This window comes from Ursus americanus, chromosome 24 (genome assembly GCF_024610735.1).
Source record: "Ursus americanus isolate L20-20 chromosome 24, mUrsAme1.1.p, whole genome shotgun sequence".
In the NCBI taxonomy this organism is placed as follows: domain Eukaryota; kingdom Metazoa; phylum Chordata; class Mammalia; order Carnivora; family Ursidae; genus Ursus; species Ursus americanus.
This window is the reverse complement of record NC_142150.1, coordinates 3,618,382-3,632,324: the sequence shown is the minus strand read 5'-3', so window position 1 is coordinate 3,632,324 and position 13,943 is coordinate 3,618,382. Positions and strand designations below refer to the sequence as shown.

Below are 13,943 nucleotides of genomic sequence, written 5' to 3'. Positions count from 1 at the left end.
TGACAAAGTCTTAATTTCAAGAGTCTTCTCATTCACAAAAGGCCATTAAGCCTTATCATAAGCATAAACAAATACAGAGTTAATGAATATGCATTTTAGTGTAACCATGGGTTGTTTAACAGTCAGAGGAACAGATAAGACAGAGCTAGTCACCATTACCTTGGGCTTCTTCCAGTCATCCTGAGGTAGATATCATACAGGAATGCTGGGGCCTTATGGCTTACAGCAATCCAGTAATGATATAAAAGGTGATTGGAGGTTAGATTTACATTGGGCCGTCTGAAGGCCTGTTCGAGAGGATTCCTCTTGAAAGTGGAAATTACATGGTATTCTGAGGAAGAAAAGTTGTGTAACAGCTTTGATAATAACCATGTAATGAAGTTTTGAAAAAAAAAATCATGTTTTTACAAAGCAAAATATTTTACCAAAGATGTCAGAGTTCGCTCAATTAAAAAACAAACTTTTCTACCCTCAATAGTAGCTAAGAGAATATGGGTATTAGACTGCTGTACTTGAGTGGTTTTAGAACTGTCACTATTTACGAATTTTAATTAGATGAATGAATTTTTGCTACAATTCACTCTTAAAAATCCTTTTAATGTTTTACCTATGTCAGTTTACAATGTCACTTTCTATATTTCACCTCTCACGGTAGCTTCTTTCTTTCTGTTCCTCTTTCCAGATTCTTATTACTGTATACTTACTTAAAAAAGAAAAGGAAAATCATCATCCTTTGCTTATAAATAATTAAGTTGCTCAAATTAACATACACCAACAAGCTTAAAACAACCCAAAATTAACTTCTGTTGTAATTTATTCAGGTGATATGATACTGACAAAATTAAATCTATTATCTATGTTAATACTTTTATGGAAATATATATTGAGAAATCCACTTAAAAATAATGCTCAACTTGACTTTTACTAAACTTTACAACACAATAAGAGATTACAAAAAACCTAACTCATTTCAGTGTTTTAAAATTTTTAGAATACTACTATTTGAATAATTATCATAAAATTAAAATCACCCTAGACTGATTTTTTTTCTTATACGTTATAATGGTCAATCTTTAAATTGGAATAAAAATGGCATAGAAAAACCCTAGGACAAATGACATAAAGATTAACTTTAAAATCAAAACTGTTCTGCAAGGGTAACAAAACTTGTTCAATGAGAGGTAAAATATGACCTATTACAAAAGCAATGCCATTGATATATCTTACTTTAAATATGAAAACATAACTTAAAAATTAGTCAATTTCAGTAAGCTTGAAGTTCTATTAACCCTAATTTAGTACAAGCAATATAGTATATATATATTTCTGTGAATTTGTGAATTTCAATAAATTAATAAATATAATAGAAAATACTCTGGCAAAATGTATCCTACTTGCTAATTCCTTAATTTATTACTCTTGGGACAGCTAGCTGGCTCCTGTGATATAACAACTCCTGTAGTTGGAAGTGATACTGCCTATGGATAGACAACATCAGGACTGAGAGTAGCCACAAGGGAGGAAAAAAATCACTGCTTCCTCACTGTGGGCATTTATCTGTGAAGGATGCTGCAGACGGCAGCAGAAAAATATTAACAGTCAGAAAAGGGTGGGCTAAGGAGGGAACATACTGCAGGATATTTTTTAATTTATGAAACACTGCTAAGGACCATAAGGCAGTATAGGTACAGATATTCTAATATGGCAGTTAAAATAAGAATAAATTGGTAACTCAGTGGTTTTTTAATGCCTTGTGGGTATATTCTAACATAAAAACTCAGTGAATATTTTAAGTTAAGATTTATTCTAACATTCAAAAACAGGTAAAATCATACCAACTTCACCCCAGTGGAAAGGATTAGTGCTGCCTGTTGTGCAATTATACACCATGATGTTTCTTGGTCTGCAAAGACAAAGATCAAAGCAATGAAACATAAAAAGAGGCCAAACTTACCCAATCTAAATCTTATACGATATTCAAGTAGGAAGAAACAAGGATGATGGGTACCTTTTCTACATTGATTATTTCAAAAATTATCCTCAAACAATTCATCTTTGTGTCTGAAGGACCATTTACAACTACCGTTTTTCCCTTCCCTACCAAAAAAATTATTATAAAAAAATACAGTATTTTTCGCTTTTCATATTTTCCTTCCTTATAATAGCAGGAGTATCTGTTTTAAATGTAAGGAAAACGACAAACGACCTCAGCTCGTCCTACCTCCTTCTCATTACCAGAGACTCTAGCTTAAAAAATTACGGACTGAGTTCCCTTTTATCAGAAACAATATACTCATGTAATCATATCCCTCCTTTTTTAGGATATAAAATGCTGACTTAAAAAATAAGGGCAGTTTATTGATTAGGGGGAAAAAAAGTTACTGAAAAGCTTAAAATTTAAGAGTTACCTATAAATGCTACTACTCCCTTTTAAAAAGAGGCCTGAGTTAATTAAAGCTACTCTACTGGGGTGCCTGGATGGCTCATTTGGTTAAGTGTCTACCCTCAGCTCAAGTCATGATCCCGGCCAGGGTCCTGGGATTGAGCCCCACATAGGGCTCCCTGCTCAGTGGGGTGTTTGCATCTCCCTCTCCCTCTGCCCCACCTCCCTGCTTATGCTCTCTCTCTCTCACATCAATCAATCAATCAATCAATCAATCTTTAAAGCTGCTCTAGTGTGTCATGTTTGATATATGTAAGCCATTCTCTGAGAATTTCAGTTTTTATATGTTGAGTTTATTTATTTATTTATTTTTAAAGATTTTATTTATTTATTTGACAGAGAGAGAGACAGCCAGCGAGAGAGGGAACACAAGCAGGGGTTGTGGAAGAGGAAGAAGCAGGCTCCCAGCAGAGGAGCCTGATGTGGGGCTAGATCCCAGGACTCTGGGATCACGCCCTGAGCCAAAGGCAGACGCTTAACGTCTGAGCCACCCAGGTGCCCCTATATGTTGAGTTTATATCAAGTTTTAGTTTGGATTAAAAAAGCATTGGGGAGTGGCCAGGGTTTTGGGTTTTTCTCATTCTTACCCTATAGACAGTATATGAAAATTAATGTCAATTCTTAATTACAGCTGATGGGACTACTTGCTATATTACTTATGATTAAAACAATTCTTGCAATTGAATTATACCTATGGGTATGGAAATTATCAGTACTAAGTGATTATTTAACATTAGCCATTAGCTCTATTTTCCCTTCGCATTTACTACACATTTAACAAGCGACATTGTCACCTCATATACCTATTAACGCCGGAATACCAGGCTGCCGCAAGACTCGTGTTGACAACTACATCTACAGGAACAAGATCTGCAAGGGCATTGTTGGAGGCACGCATTGTTCGAAGAATTCCTTTCCCTGCCTTTGTTAAAATTAAAAACAACACCTTAAGATATATAAGCCAGAGTGCATATATATATATATATATATATATATATATATATATATACACACACACACATACATATAAAGATATACAGAAAACAGAAAAATATGCAGAATGTTAAATAAGTCAAAAGGTTTACTTACCGCAATAAAGAGACCACTTGGTCCATTAAAGTTATCAATCCATCCCTAATACAAAAATTAAAAACAGGGGGAGCTTAGAAATACTGTAAGACTAGAGATTTATTATTTGAAACCTGTAACCCCATATATGTACTTAGCAGTTTTCTTCTAAAAACCAAAAAAGATGAGATTCAGACCAGAATATTTCTCTCCTCCTGTAACAGATGCAGTCTTCTCCTGATATTGCAAATGGTGAAATTAAGTCATTTTCAAAGGGTTACCTGCTCTTCCGTTAACTCTGTCTACAAAGACAATTCAATAAAAAGGAGTTTATACCTGTCGAATATTTTAGCTAACTTAAACCTGGTCAAGTTTGATTTTGTGCTACTTACTAAAGCAGCATCCTGAGATTAGGGGAAAATGGGAAATACTCCTCAAAATTACTGAATAAAACAGAGGAAAAGACAACACCCGTCAAAGCAACAAAAGAGATGCTATCACTTACTATCATTATAGAGACCTAGGTTTTTTGCAAATCAATTCATCCGTTAATTTATATCTATTTTCTCTTATTCCAGGGATTCCCAAATTCCATAATGGCCTGCTTTTCTACAGCAAATTATCATAGAAATCTCTTATGCCTTTCTTAGCTTATAATCTATACAGGGAAGAGTATAGTATTAATACTTTTTGGTATTAAAAAGCAAATGAAATAAAATAAGATCCTGAATATTCTTATCTCTATTTCCTTCACCTCCGGAAGGAAAACTAATCAGTAAATAATGTTAAAAGCCAACAAATGCTGATGTGTCAGAGTCCAATATCTTGTCAGTCACAAAGAAAACGTATAACGCAAGGTCTACTTTGACTCCGGACAACATCGCAGCCTTTGATTTAATTTTCAGTTAAGATTTTTAAAATGTTTATCTGCATTTCTATATACGCAGCATTACATTACAAAAAAGTACCAATGAAAGTGTCTCTTTCTATGAATGAGAACAATTTTGCCATAGTAAGCCACGTACAGTAAATAATACATGCTCTTACATCAAACAACTGCCAACTCTTTTTATACAATAAGACAAGACTTAAAATTCTCAATTCCATTACTTACAAAGATTTCTCACAACTTACTGGAAAAGGTTCTTTCCAACTGGCACCAACAATTGATGGCCTTACAATAGCCACATTTAGCTTTGCTCCTTCTTGTTGTACAACATATTCTGCCAATGCTTTTGTGTATATGTATGTATTAGGTCTGTCTCCAATCAACTTTGGTGTGATATCGTTTACTAGGCCATCGTCCATCCACCTGGTTAGCAAAGAAATTGCATGCAAAAATATTTTTAGATGTTTTACTACAAAATTAAAACCACTTAACTTTGCATGTTCAAACATATCTGCTACTCTGACTCACATGATTTGACAACTTTTACTTAAAAAAAAAAAGGGAAGTTAATCTTACTTTCATTAAACATCAACTACAAGTCTACATCTCTCATACTACATCTCTTATATACAATTTCTATATCCCGAAAGGTCCGAAAGCCAAGAATTCTTTCATAAATAATATGGTAGGTGGCAATAACTGATCTGGACTGATTTATGGCCTTTTAAAAAATACCACTTAAAGTAAATATTCATACGCTTCATACGTGTTTGATCAGGGGTGCTACCCTGGATCTAGTTGAAGTTCCTTCATATTACAGAGTACACAGATTATAGTTCCTTTCTGACGTTCAAAGAAATTCCAAAATACATCTGGCCCCAAGGGTTTCAGATTAGGAATTATAGATCTGTATATAACCACCGTAACAGCACAATATATTAATTACAAACATTTGCTAATTACAAACATTTGCAATGAACATACATTTACAATTAATATAAACTGTCTAGTGATCTAAGTAGTTCACGTAAAGCACTAAAAACTGTTATGTTCTCACTAGCAAGACGAACAAATACTAAGGTAAATGATAAAAATAAACTGAACCATGCTATAAAAATTCAATTAGCAACCTACTATGAAGTCACAAAATTCCTCCAATTTTCTCAGGGTCTCTAAAGAAAAGGCCTACTCTGTAGACCATCTGTGAAAGGAGGGTGATAATACTAGGTGACATCCATTTCTACATTTCCAATTCTACATTTCCAATTCCACTATGTCACATATCTGTTTTCAGATACTCTCCCTTACTGTCTATAATGTTATACAGACTTGTATACTCAGTATAATGTCACACTCTAAAAATACCCACACTAACTGATGAGGAAGCGTAAAATAGAGATTATCAAGGTAAGTTTTCTTCTGCATGTAGAAGTACTTTTTGTGCATGGAAGAAAAAGAATCTAACAAAACTGAAGGGAGGTTCCTACTCAACTTAGGAAAAACTCCATAGTGGAGATGAGTCTTGAAAAAATGGCACACTTGGTACATTAAAACAACAGTAACAACTATGAACTGGCTAAACCAAGGAGACGTTAGCCAGGAAGCCTCATCACTGGGAGTGAGTTTACAGAGCCAATCGATGAGTTACCCTAAAATTATCTGTTAGCTAGATTTCTTTGTAAGCAAAGAAAAGAGATACAGAATTAGAAGGTTACAAGCGCTTTCTCAGCAACTTAGATGTTTGGAGATACCAACTCAAAGAAAAAGTAAAAAAGCTTCCTTTAGCTTCTGCATTCAACTTTTCCCAGAGATATTAAACACTTCTGACTACCGACCTGTGGGGACAAGGAGGTAAATATTTGGGACCATCTAAGAAACAGAGTCAGAAAACAGAAACCAGGGAATTATAAGAATGTCTTGGTAATGTCTTACTTATTTTCTTATAATCTGTCTGCTTCCTCATACTGAGCAGAAGGAAAGCCTTAAAGAAAAAGACTTATGTTCTTACTTTAGGAGAATACTTGGAGAAACGATGAACATTCTCTAGTGCCCTTAGGAAAAAATAACTTGAGAAAGCAGGGGACAGTAAATGGAGCTGAAAGTGGATAAGATCTCTGGGAACAAAGGAAACCTAAGGGAAACAGAGAAGAATAAAGGAGGAAAAAGTCCACAGGGCTATTATAGGAAGATTAACGAATATGTTCAGATTTGATGGATACGGGAATCTTCTATAATTCTAGTCCATTAAAGAAGAAAAGACCCTTCTTTTTGTTTTTGTTCTGATCCTGTTTACTTCACTTGATAAGAAAGTACAGCCTGAAGCAAATGAAATCTGGACCCTGCCGACTTCGCTTACTCAAATATTTCTCAAATAATAATTGCTGATACGATCCTAGTCCTCAGAAAGATGATAAACAATAACACTAGGAGTATCATTTAAAGGGATGGGACTGATCCTTTAATAATTTAAGGCCTCAATACAGATGTACTCCATTGGGGAGAAAAAAGGATAATTTTTTAATCAGTTAGAGCCTTGCTACTAAACAGGCAAGTACTTAGTCTCCATGGGTATCACGCACTTCTTATAGTTGCTAGATTAACTCCCTGGAAAACAGAGGCCCTAATACCATGGATGAGTTGTTCAGAGACCTTCCTCCAACTCTCACACCTGGTCAAATGCGAAAGATCCACCCTGACTTCACCGACAGTTATTCAGTTATAAATCTACACAATAATAACATAGTAGATATAAGGAGGAGATAAGTGTATACATATGTGTAGATGGAGAGAGAGAGAGAAACTGAAATAGACCAAGAGATACATATAAATAGATAAACTTGGGTCCAAAGTTTTGGGATCAAATCAAATGTGTACAAATTTAAAACAAACATACTCTAAAGAATCAATCAGCTTCTTGGGATCCACAGGAGGTGGGTAGACTACTTCATCAATATGCTTTCGATTGCAGTAGGCATATGCTGTTGATACATGCATGAACACTTCCAGATTCTTCATTTGTTGTGCAAGGAGAATAAGCTGGCGTGTAGCAATCACATTTAACTGAACAGCATCTCTAGAAAAGAAAAAGTGACAATGAAAAATTGGGAAGCTTTCTCAGTGAAAAATGAGAAAGTCATTTATTTCAACTGCTAAAATATTTTTATTTCCATTAGAAAAAAAGAGATTTTTGTTTCCTTATAACTGATCCCTTAGGTCTGATCTTGTATATTTTATTTCAATATAAAGTACATCCATTCTATCAGTTACATTTAAAAAGAAAGATTTTCTGATTATAAAAGAAGCCTCACACTAGGATTTTAAAAATAAAAGTACAAATCAAAAATTTTAAATTACCCAGAAATAAACAAAGGTAACTTCAGTCTTTGGCTTTCTACATACATTCTGAAGTCATGTTAGACTTCTCTTGAACCTTGATTTTTTAAAGTATACTGTTTCATTGTATGGAATTACAAAGGAGAAGTAATCAGAATGGTTAAGTAATTTTAAAATGCTAAGTCAGAGTCACCGATAAGGGTAAAACAGTCAAAGAAAACTCAGAAACATTAAGTTATATTAACATATAATCAAGTAAGAATATGTTTATTTCCCTGTATAGCAATTAATTCAAACACTTTTTAAAAGACTAGCTTACAAAATTCAAAGGGGTATATTATAATAAAACGGATACATTTTGTCACAAGAGGCACATGCAAGACTCAAAAATGATCTATATATTACTCTCGCCTTGAAATTTATCCAAAGTAAATAATTTCACAAATACAAAAATATATATGCAGAAAAATAATCAATGAAGCATCATCTAGTAATAGAAAAAGCCTACGCCTACAGAGCCTAAATATTCACTATGAATGAAATGAATTAATTTTAACAAAGCAGGTATTTTATCACAATGAAAGAATAGTCATTCCAAATAATTATATGACAACTATAAAAACATGGGAAACCTGCACGAATACTTTTAAAATACACATATTACAAAGTAAAGCAGGATTAAGAACAAGACTCTGGATAAGACCTGGGTTCAAATTCTGACTTGGCCTACCTATCAGCTAGCACTCAGTGACCTTCTACTAGTCAAGCACTCAGGCCTCAATTTCCTCACCCGTAAATGGGAGCTATAATACAGTCTATGTACTAGGATTTGTATAAAATTAAATGAAATAAATAGCTTGCAAGTATTTAGCATTATTCACTCCTAAACAGGCATTCAATAAATATTACTAAAGGTAATGAGGTGGTGGGTAGTTTTTACTTGTTATCTGAACAAAAAGTTGATATACTCCATGCCAGTAAAACTGTGATAAAACTGGCAAAGGGATACACTGTTGGCGACCGCACTGATATAAATTATTCAAAACAGATCAAGGCAGACTCCCAGGAAGCACAGAAATGACATAATTACTAATTAAACCTACTGAAATTAACTCAAAGGAAACACTCGTTCGAACTGTAATTTTTCAAAGAAAGACATGAAACATTGCCTAAATTTGCTATACCTACTGAATATTATTCATAAATTACGGTATATCAACATGGCGGAATACCACTTCACAAAAATTTTAACTACGAAAAAAATTACAAGTGTGGAAATTGTTTCCCTAAGTAAAACCAGAAATTCTATGTTTACATTTTACGTAAAGCAATGTATGTTCAAAGACAGACCACAAGGGAATGTTTTTAAAATCACAATAGTTTAAAGTACTTTCCAAAATTCTTACATTTTAAGCATTTAAGAAGAAAAAAATCCAATTATTCTTTTAAAAGGCCAGGATATGTCACTGATAGAATCTGGTCCACTTGACTATAAAGCAGTGCTTTGATATCTATTCACATTTGCAAAACAACAGGGATGGGGAGAGTACTGTTTCGGAAAAGGTATACAGAAAATATTCTGTTACAGGTTCCTGAGGACAGGACAACAAGTTCTGGGTCACCAAGAACAAGAAATAATTCATGAGAGAAAAACTCCTGTGCATTTCTTTTTTTTAATTAGTATCCGAGGGCTCATGAAAACATACCAGACGGAATTTTTTTTTTTTTAATGAAGTAATTGGTTTGAGGTCTTTCTTACAATCATGAATGTATCTTTTTTCTTCCTTATCTCAACTGAGAGGGGAAAATCTGCTCAAATGGAAACCCAGCAAAAAAGACATTTCACAGAGAGGATACAGTCCACTAGACTGTAAGGCAATATGCTATTTTCTTTTGCATTTGTAAAACAATGAAGCTAGGGAGAGTAATGTTTTGGGAGCAGTACACAAAGGATATTCTGTTACAGAGTTCCTGAGGATGGTGACAGAATTTCTGGGTCACTGACAATAAGGAATAACTTCAGAGAGAACACTCCTGTACCTTGTCTACTCCCACGTACCTGAGAGCCCAAACCGGAAGGCACATCATATGCCTACATAAGTAACTCCCAGTATTTCTGCAAGGCTAATAATCTCACTCTATTTTACTACCATCCAATTTCCACTCCATTGAACTTCAGGCTGAGTCCCTGACATGTTAGATCAGAAAGCCAAAAAAATAATAATAATATTATCATGGTTTGATTATATGGAGTCATAAATGCATCTTAAATAACATTAGCTTTTGGAGGAGAGGGCAAAATGAACAAATCTTTGTTAACTATGGTCCATCATTAATGTAGACATAGAAGCCACTTCCAAAAAAAAAAAAAGAAGAAGAAGAAGAAGAAGAAAGAACTCGACTTGAACTGCCAATAAATCTTCCTGTTCATCTGTCTTGTACAGATATTCTGGATTGTTCAAAATCTGTGTTGACAATACTTCTAAGACCTTAAACCAGAGATCTCATGCTTGGCATGACAGACACCTGAGAGCTTATTAAAAATGCAGATTGCTGGACCTCATCCTTAGATACCTTATAATGTCTGAATTGAAGCCTGGAAAACTATATATATTTATTTATATAGTTGTATATATTAAATTATATATATACAAGTACATTTATTTATATTTAAAGATTTTATCTTTTTATGTAATCTCTACCCCTCAATGTGGGGCTCGAACTCATGACCCCAAGATCAAGAGTCGCATGCTCTACCAACTGAGTCAGCCAGGTGCACCTGGAAAACTGTATTTTAAATAAGTTCCACAGGCCATTCTGATATCTCTCTTTCCCTTTCCCACTAAGAAAACACTTCCTAGATGAGATCTCATCACTACTGCTGATTTTTTTTTTAATTCAATGAAGACACAGACACAGATGTCTAGGGACCAATTAATCAATCTTAAGGTAGGGGACCCAGACATCTATAATTTAAAATCATACTCAGGGGTCTTGCTATAGATAAAGATTCCCAGGTATTATCCGAAACCAGGGGTCTGAATTTTGCAAGTAGAGTCTAAAATTCTGCACTGTTAACACATTTTCCAGGAATTCCTAAGATTCACAATGCATTCTGAAGTGAGTCGGTGCCCTTAGACTCAATAGCTTCTTGATCCTTTCTCATCATCCATCTTTATTTCCACTCCTTTCAAAACACCTACACCCATGATCATATGTTCGTATTCACATATTTTCATATTCAAATTGCTGCATCTCTGAAATCTGGTACTAAGAATTTCCCCCAGACCATACCATCTGCCCCTCCATTTCTCCCTGTAAGCCTGTTTTCTATCCTTACCATGGTCTCTAGTTTCTTGACACTCCTTTCCTCTCAACTCCACTGTCCTACCTTCACTTTTCCTTATTACCTTAGGAACACCAGACCCCAGGATCAACTATTTAAGAAATTCCCTTCATTACCCTCAATATCACTCTCCCCTTGTCTTTTGTCAGTATTTCTTTACAATTCTTAATCTTGATCCCCATTTTTCCCACCTCAAGATTTATAAACCATCATACCTGAAAATAAATGAGCTCTACCACTTCTCAATTCTCACAGCACTTAATGTATGCTCTTCAGTGACTCCTTACTTTCTATCCTACATTACAGTTATTTAAGCAAATCTTTTTAGGGCTTTTATATGGACTTTGCAAATAGGATCTGTGTGCAATTTTTCTTGGTTTCTCCCAAAATACTGGGTATAATGTTGGGAGTAAAATCTGGATTATTTTTTGCCCTCGCAATAAAGTCTTTGTGCCATTTTTTATTTGTGGGTAAACTTAAAAGTGATTATAAAGAGTAACTGTTTTTTAAGCAGTTATTACATGCCAACCTATACTATTATAGAATGTCTGGCCCAAATCTAATGTTGCAATATCACCACTTACACATTAATATCCATTAAAACTGCTTCACAGGAAACAATAATTTCAATGTAATGACTAAGGTTAGGTCAGTAAATATAGATGCCTTGACAAGGCAATAAATTTTATTATTCATCTATATATCTTCCTTGCACTATGAGATTGCTAGTAAAAGATGAAAGAATAATGAAAAGATTTCCCTTTCATTAACAGTAGACTTGCCTACCCCGAGAAGAGAGAGAGAAAAGGTTCCCTGAAAGGACTGTACTTTGGTCCTTCTTGTAAGGGTTACTTTGAGGAGTTTCACCCTAATTAATGTTGTCTGTTTGCAAATCAATTTCCCCTTTAAAAGCACCTAACTTCCCCTTTAAGCTAATGAGGACTATACCACAATTATCTGGTAAATACATACCTTTTTTTCTTGAAAACAGTTTCATAAGTAATCTAACAGATTACTATTTATACTAAAAACCCACCTGTTACCGCACTATCCAAGGATAGTAAGTGGCAAGTATCAAAAGACATATACAAATACCCATATATGTACACAAACCATTTATGAAAGTGAGGTTCTACTATAGCTCTACTAAGATTCTTTTGTCACTTTCTAATCATGAACACATAATGGCTGTATAGAAACAACTAAAAAGTAAATCAATCATTATCACCAGATAATAAATGATAAAGTCAAAGTCAGAGCTATGGTATGTAATTCCAAAGCTCATGTCCTTTCCAGTACACAGTGCTGCCTCAGCTTCTTCAAGTATAAAATGGACTAGCCCACAATATCACAGTGGTAACATTAGTATGGAAAAAATAATGAATGAGAAATTTACCCTGAAAACCATAAAGTACCATTAAAGAAACATAAGTGACTATCACAGTGTCCTCACCTGGAATATAGGCAAAACTTACTGTAACGCTTTGGTGCTGAACTGTCACATTATATAAAGTCAATTAAGATTTACACTTCCATATTAAACACTTTATGGGAAATAATCTCAAAACCCTTTACAAACAAAATGCAACTTAAAAACATTTTAAGAAGAAGGGCTTCATGTAATTGAAAAACCTAAAAAAATCTGAACCATTTTAAGTGGCATAAAACTATACAATTAGATTAACATTATAAGATTATTTTTTGAACATATCATCAAAAAAAAAATCCTGATTTAAGCACCATTATTTGAAATGCACATCTGTGAGATTTTTTTTAAGAAACAGTTAACATTTAAAGTGTTATTTTTTTTCTTGAAACAGGCATCTTGACAGAAGTCCCAATTATTTTTTTCAAATTATTTTTCTAATTAAACTTATATCCACCGCTGCCTGTCCCTAATATTGCTACCAAGTTTTAAAACAAAAAGAAGGTATGACCTAAATTTATAAACCATTTTATCTTACTCTGCAAAACCTGAGTTCAATTTTTTTTTTCTAATTTTCAGGTGGATATGTGTGGAGTAGAAAAATAAAGCCACTGAGATATAGGCTTCTGAAAGAATGGAGGGAAGAGGAAACAAACACTATTAGTTGTTAAGACCAACACACCTACTGAAGGTAAATTTCTCTTCCTTCTCTATACTTCCTTGCCTTACAGTTAAATTCAAGGCAACTTCTAATATACAGGCACTAGCTGTCCAGTGTTTCTAAACTGGTAACAAGAAGAAAATTCTCTTAATACTTTTTAGGACACTGAAAGCTACAATTAACATAGGGCAAAGAGTTTCAAATTACCTTCAAAACAATCTGGCTAAAAATCATTTTTAAACTATGCTGAAGTTCAAATATCATATAAATACCTTTACTTACCTTAAATTTTCATTAAACCTTACTGTAGCTGCACAGTGGAATATAATATTGACAGAATCTATGATGATCTCGTTATCTTCTTCACTAAGAGCCAGTTTGGGTTGGGTGAGTTCACTGTTGATCGCTATAACTTTCTCTCTAAAATCTGGATTTTCATCTCTTAATCTGTCAAAGAGCTATCCAAGGGGATAAAATATATTAGAGCAGTATTTTTCAACTTTCTAAAACCCATTAGCATTCCACCAAGGATTACTATTCTGAAAACTTCAACTATGTTAATCCTAAAATTGCTATTCCTAACTGCTATCGTTCTGTACAGAAAACACGTGTGAAACCCACATTATTACCCCCATTTTACAGATGAGGAATCTGAGACACAGAGAGGTTAAGTAACTTGCCAAGGACACAGAGCTGGTAGTTTGCAGAGTTGAATTTGAACTGCCCATGTCTTTGCTGACTAGATTATATTGTACTGTGCCTCAGAATAGACTTAAG

The 13,943-nt window shown here is 34.1% G+C and overlaps 1 protein-coding gene across 3 annotated transcripts in view; it reads right to left on the bottom strand.

Moving 5' to 3' along the window:
• FAR1 (fatty acyl-CoA reductase 1) overlaps window positions 1–13,943 on the bottom strand; it is a 65,771-nt gene that overhangs the window by 18,028 nt on the left and 33,800 nt on the right. For 2 of the 3 annotated variants that reach the window (XM_045796532.2, XM_087855293.1), the window contains exons 3-9: window positions 13,449–13,624; window positions 7,294–7,473; window positions 4,646–4,823; window positions 3,533–3,577; window positions 3,247–3,365; window positions 1,836–1,903; window positions 160–331 (exon numbers count right to left, since the gene is read on the bottom strand). In XM_045796532.2, the coding sequence (XP_045652488.1) occupies window positions 160–331; window positions 1,836–1,903; window positions 3,247–3,365; window positions 3,533–3,577; window positions 4,646–4,823; window positions 7,294–7,473; window positions 13,449–13,624 (938 nt within the window). The remainder of the gene's footprint in view (window positions 1–159; window positions 332–1,835; window positions 1,904–3,246; window positions 3,366–3,532; window positions 3,578–4,645; window positions 4,824–7,293; window positions 7,474–13,448; window positions 13,625–13,943) is intronic. The other variant, XM_087855292.1, reaches the window with a different exon arrangement.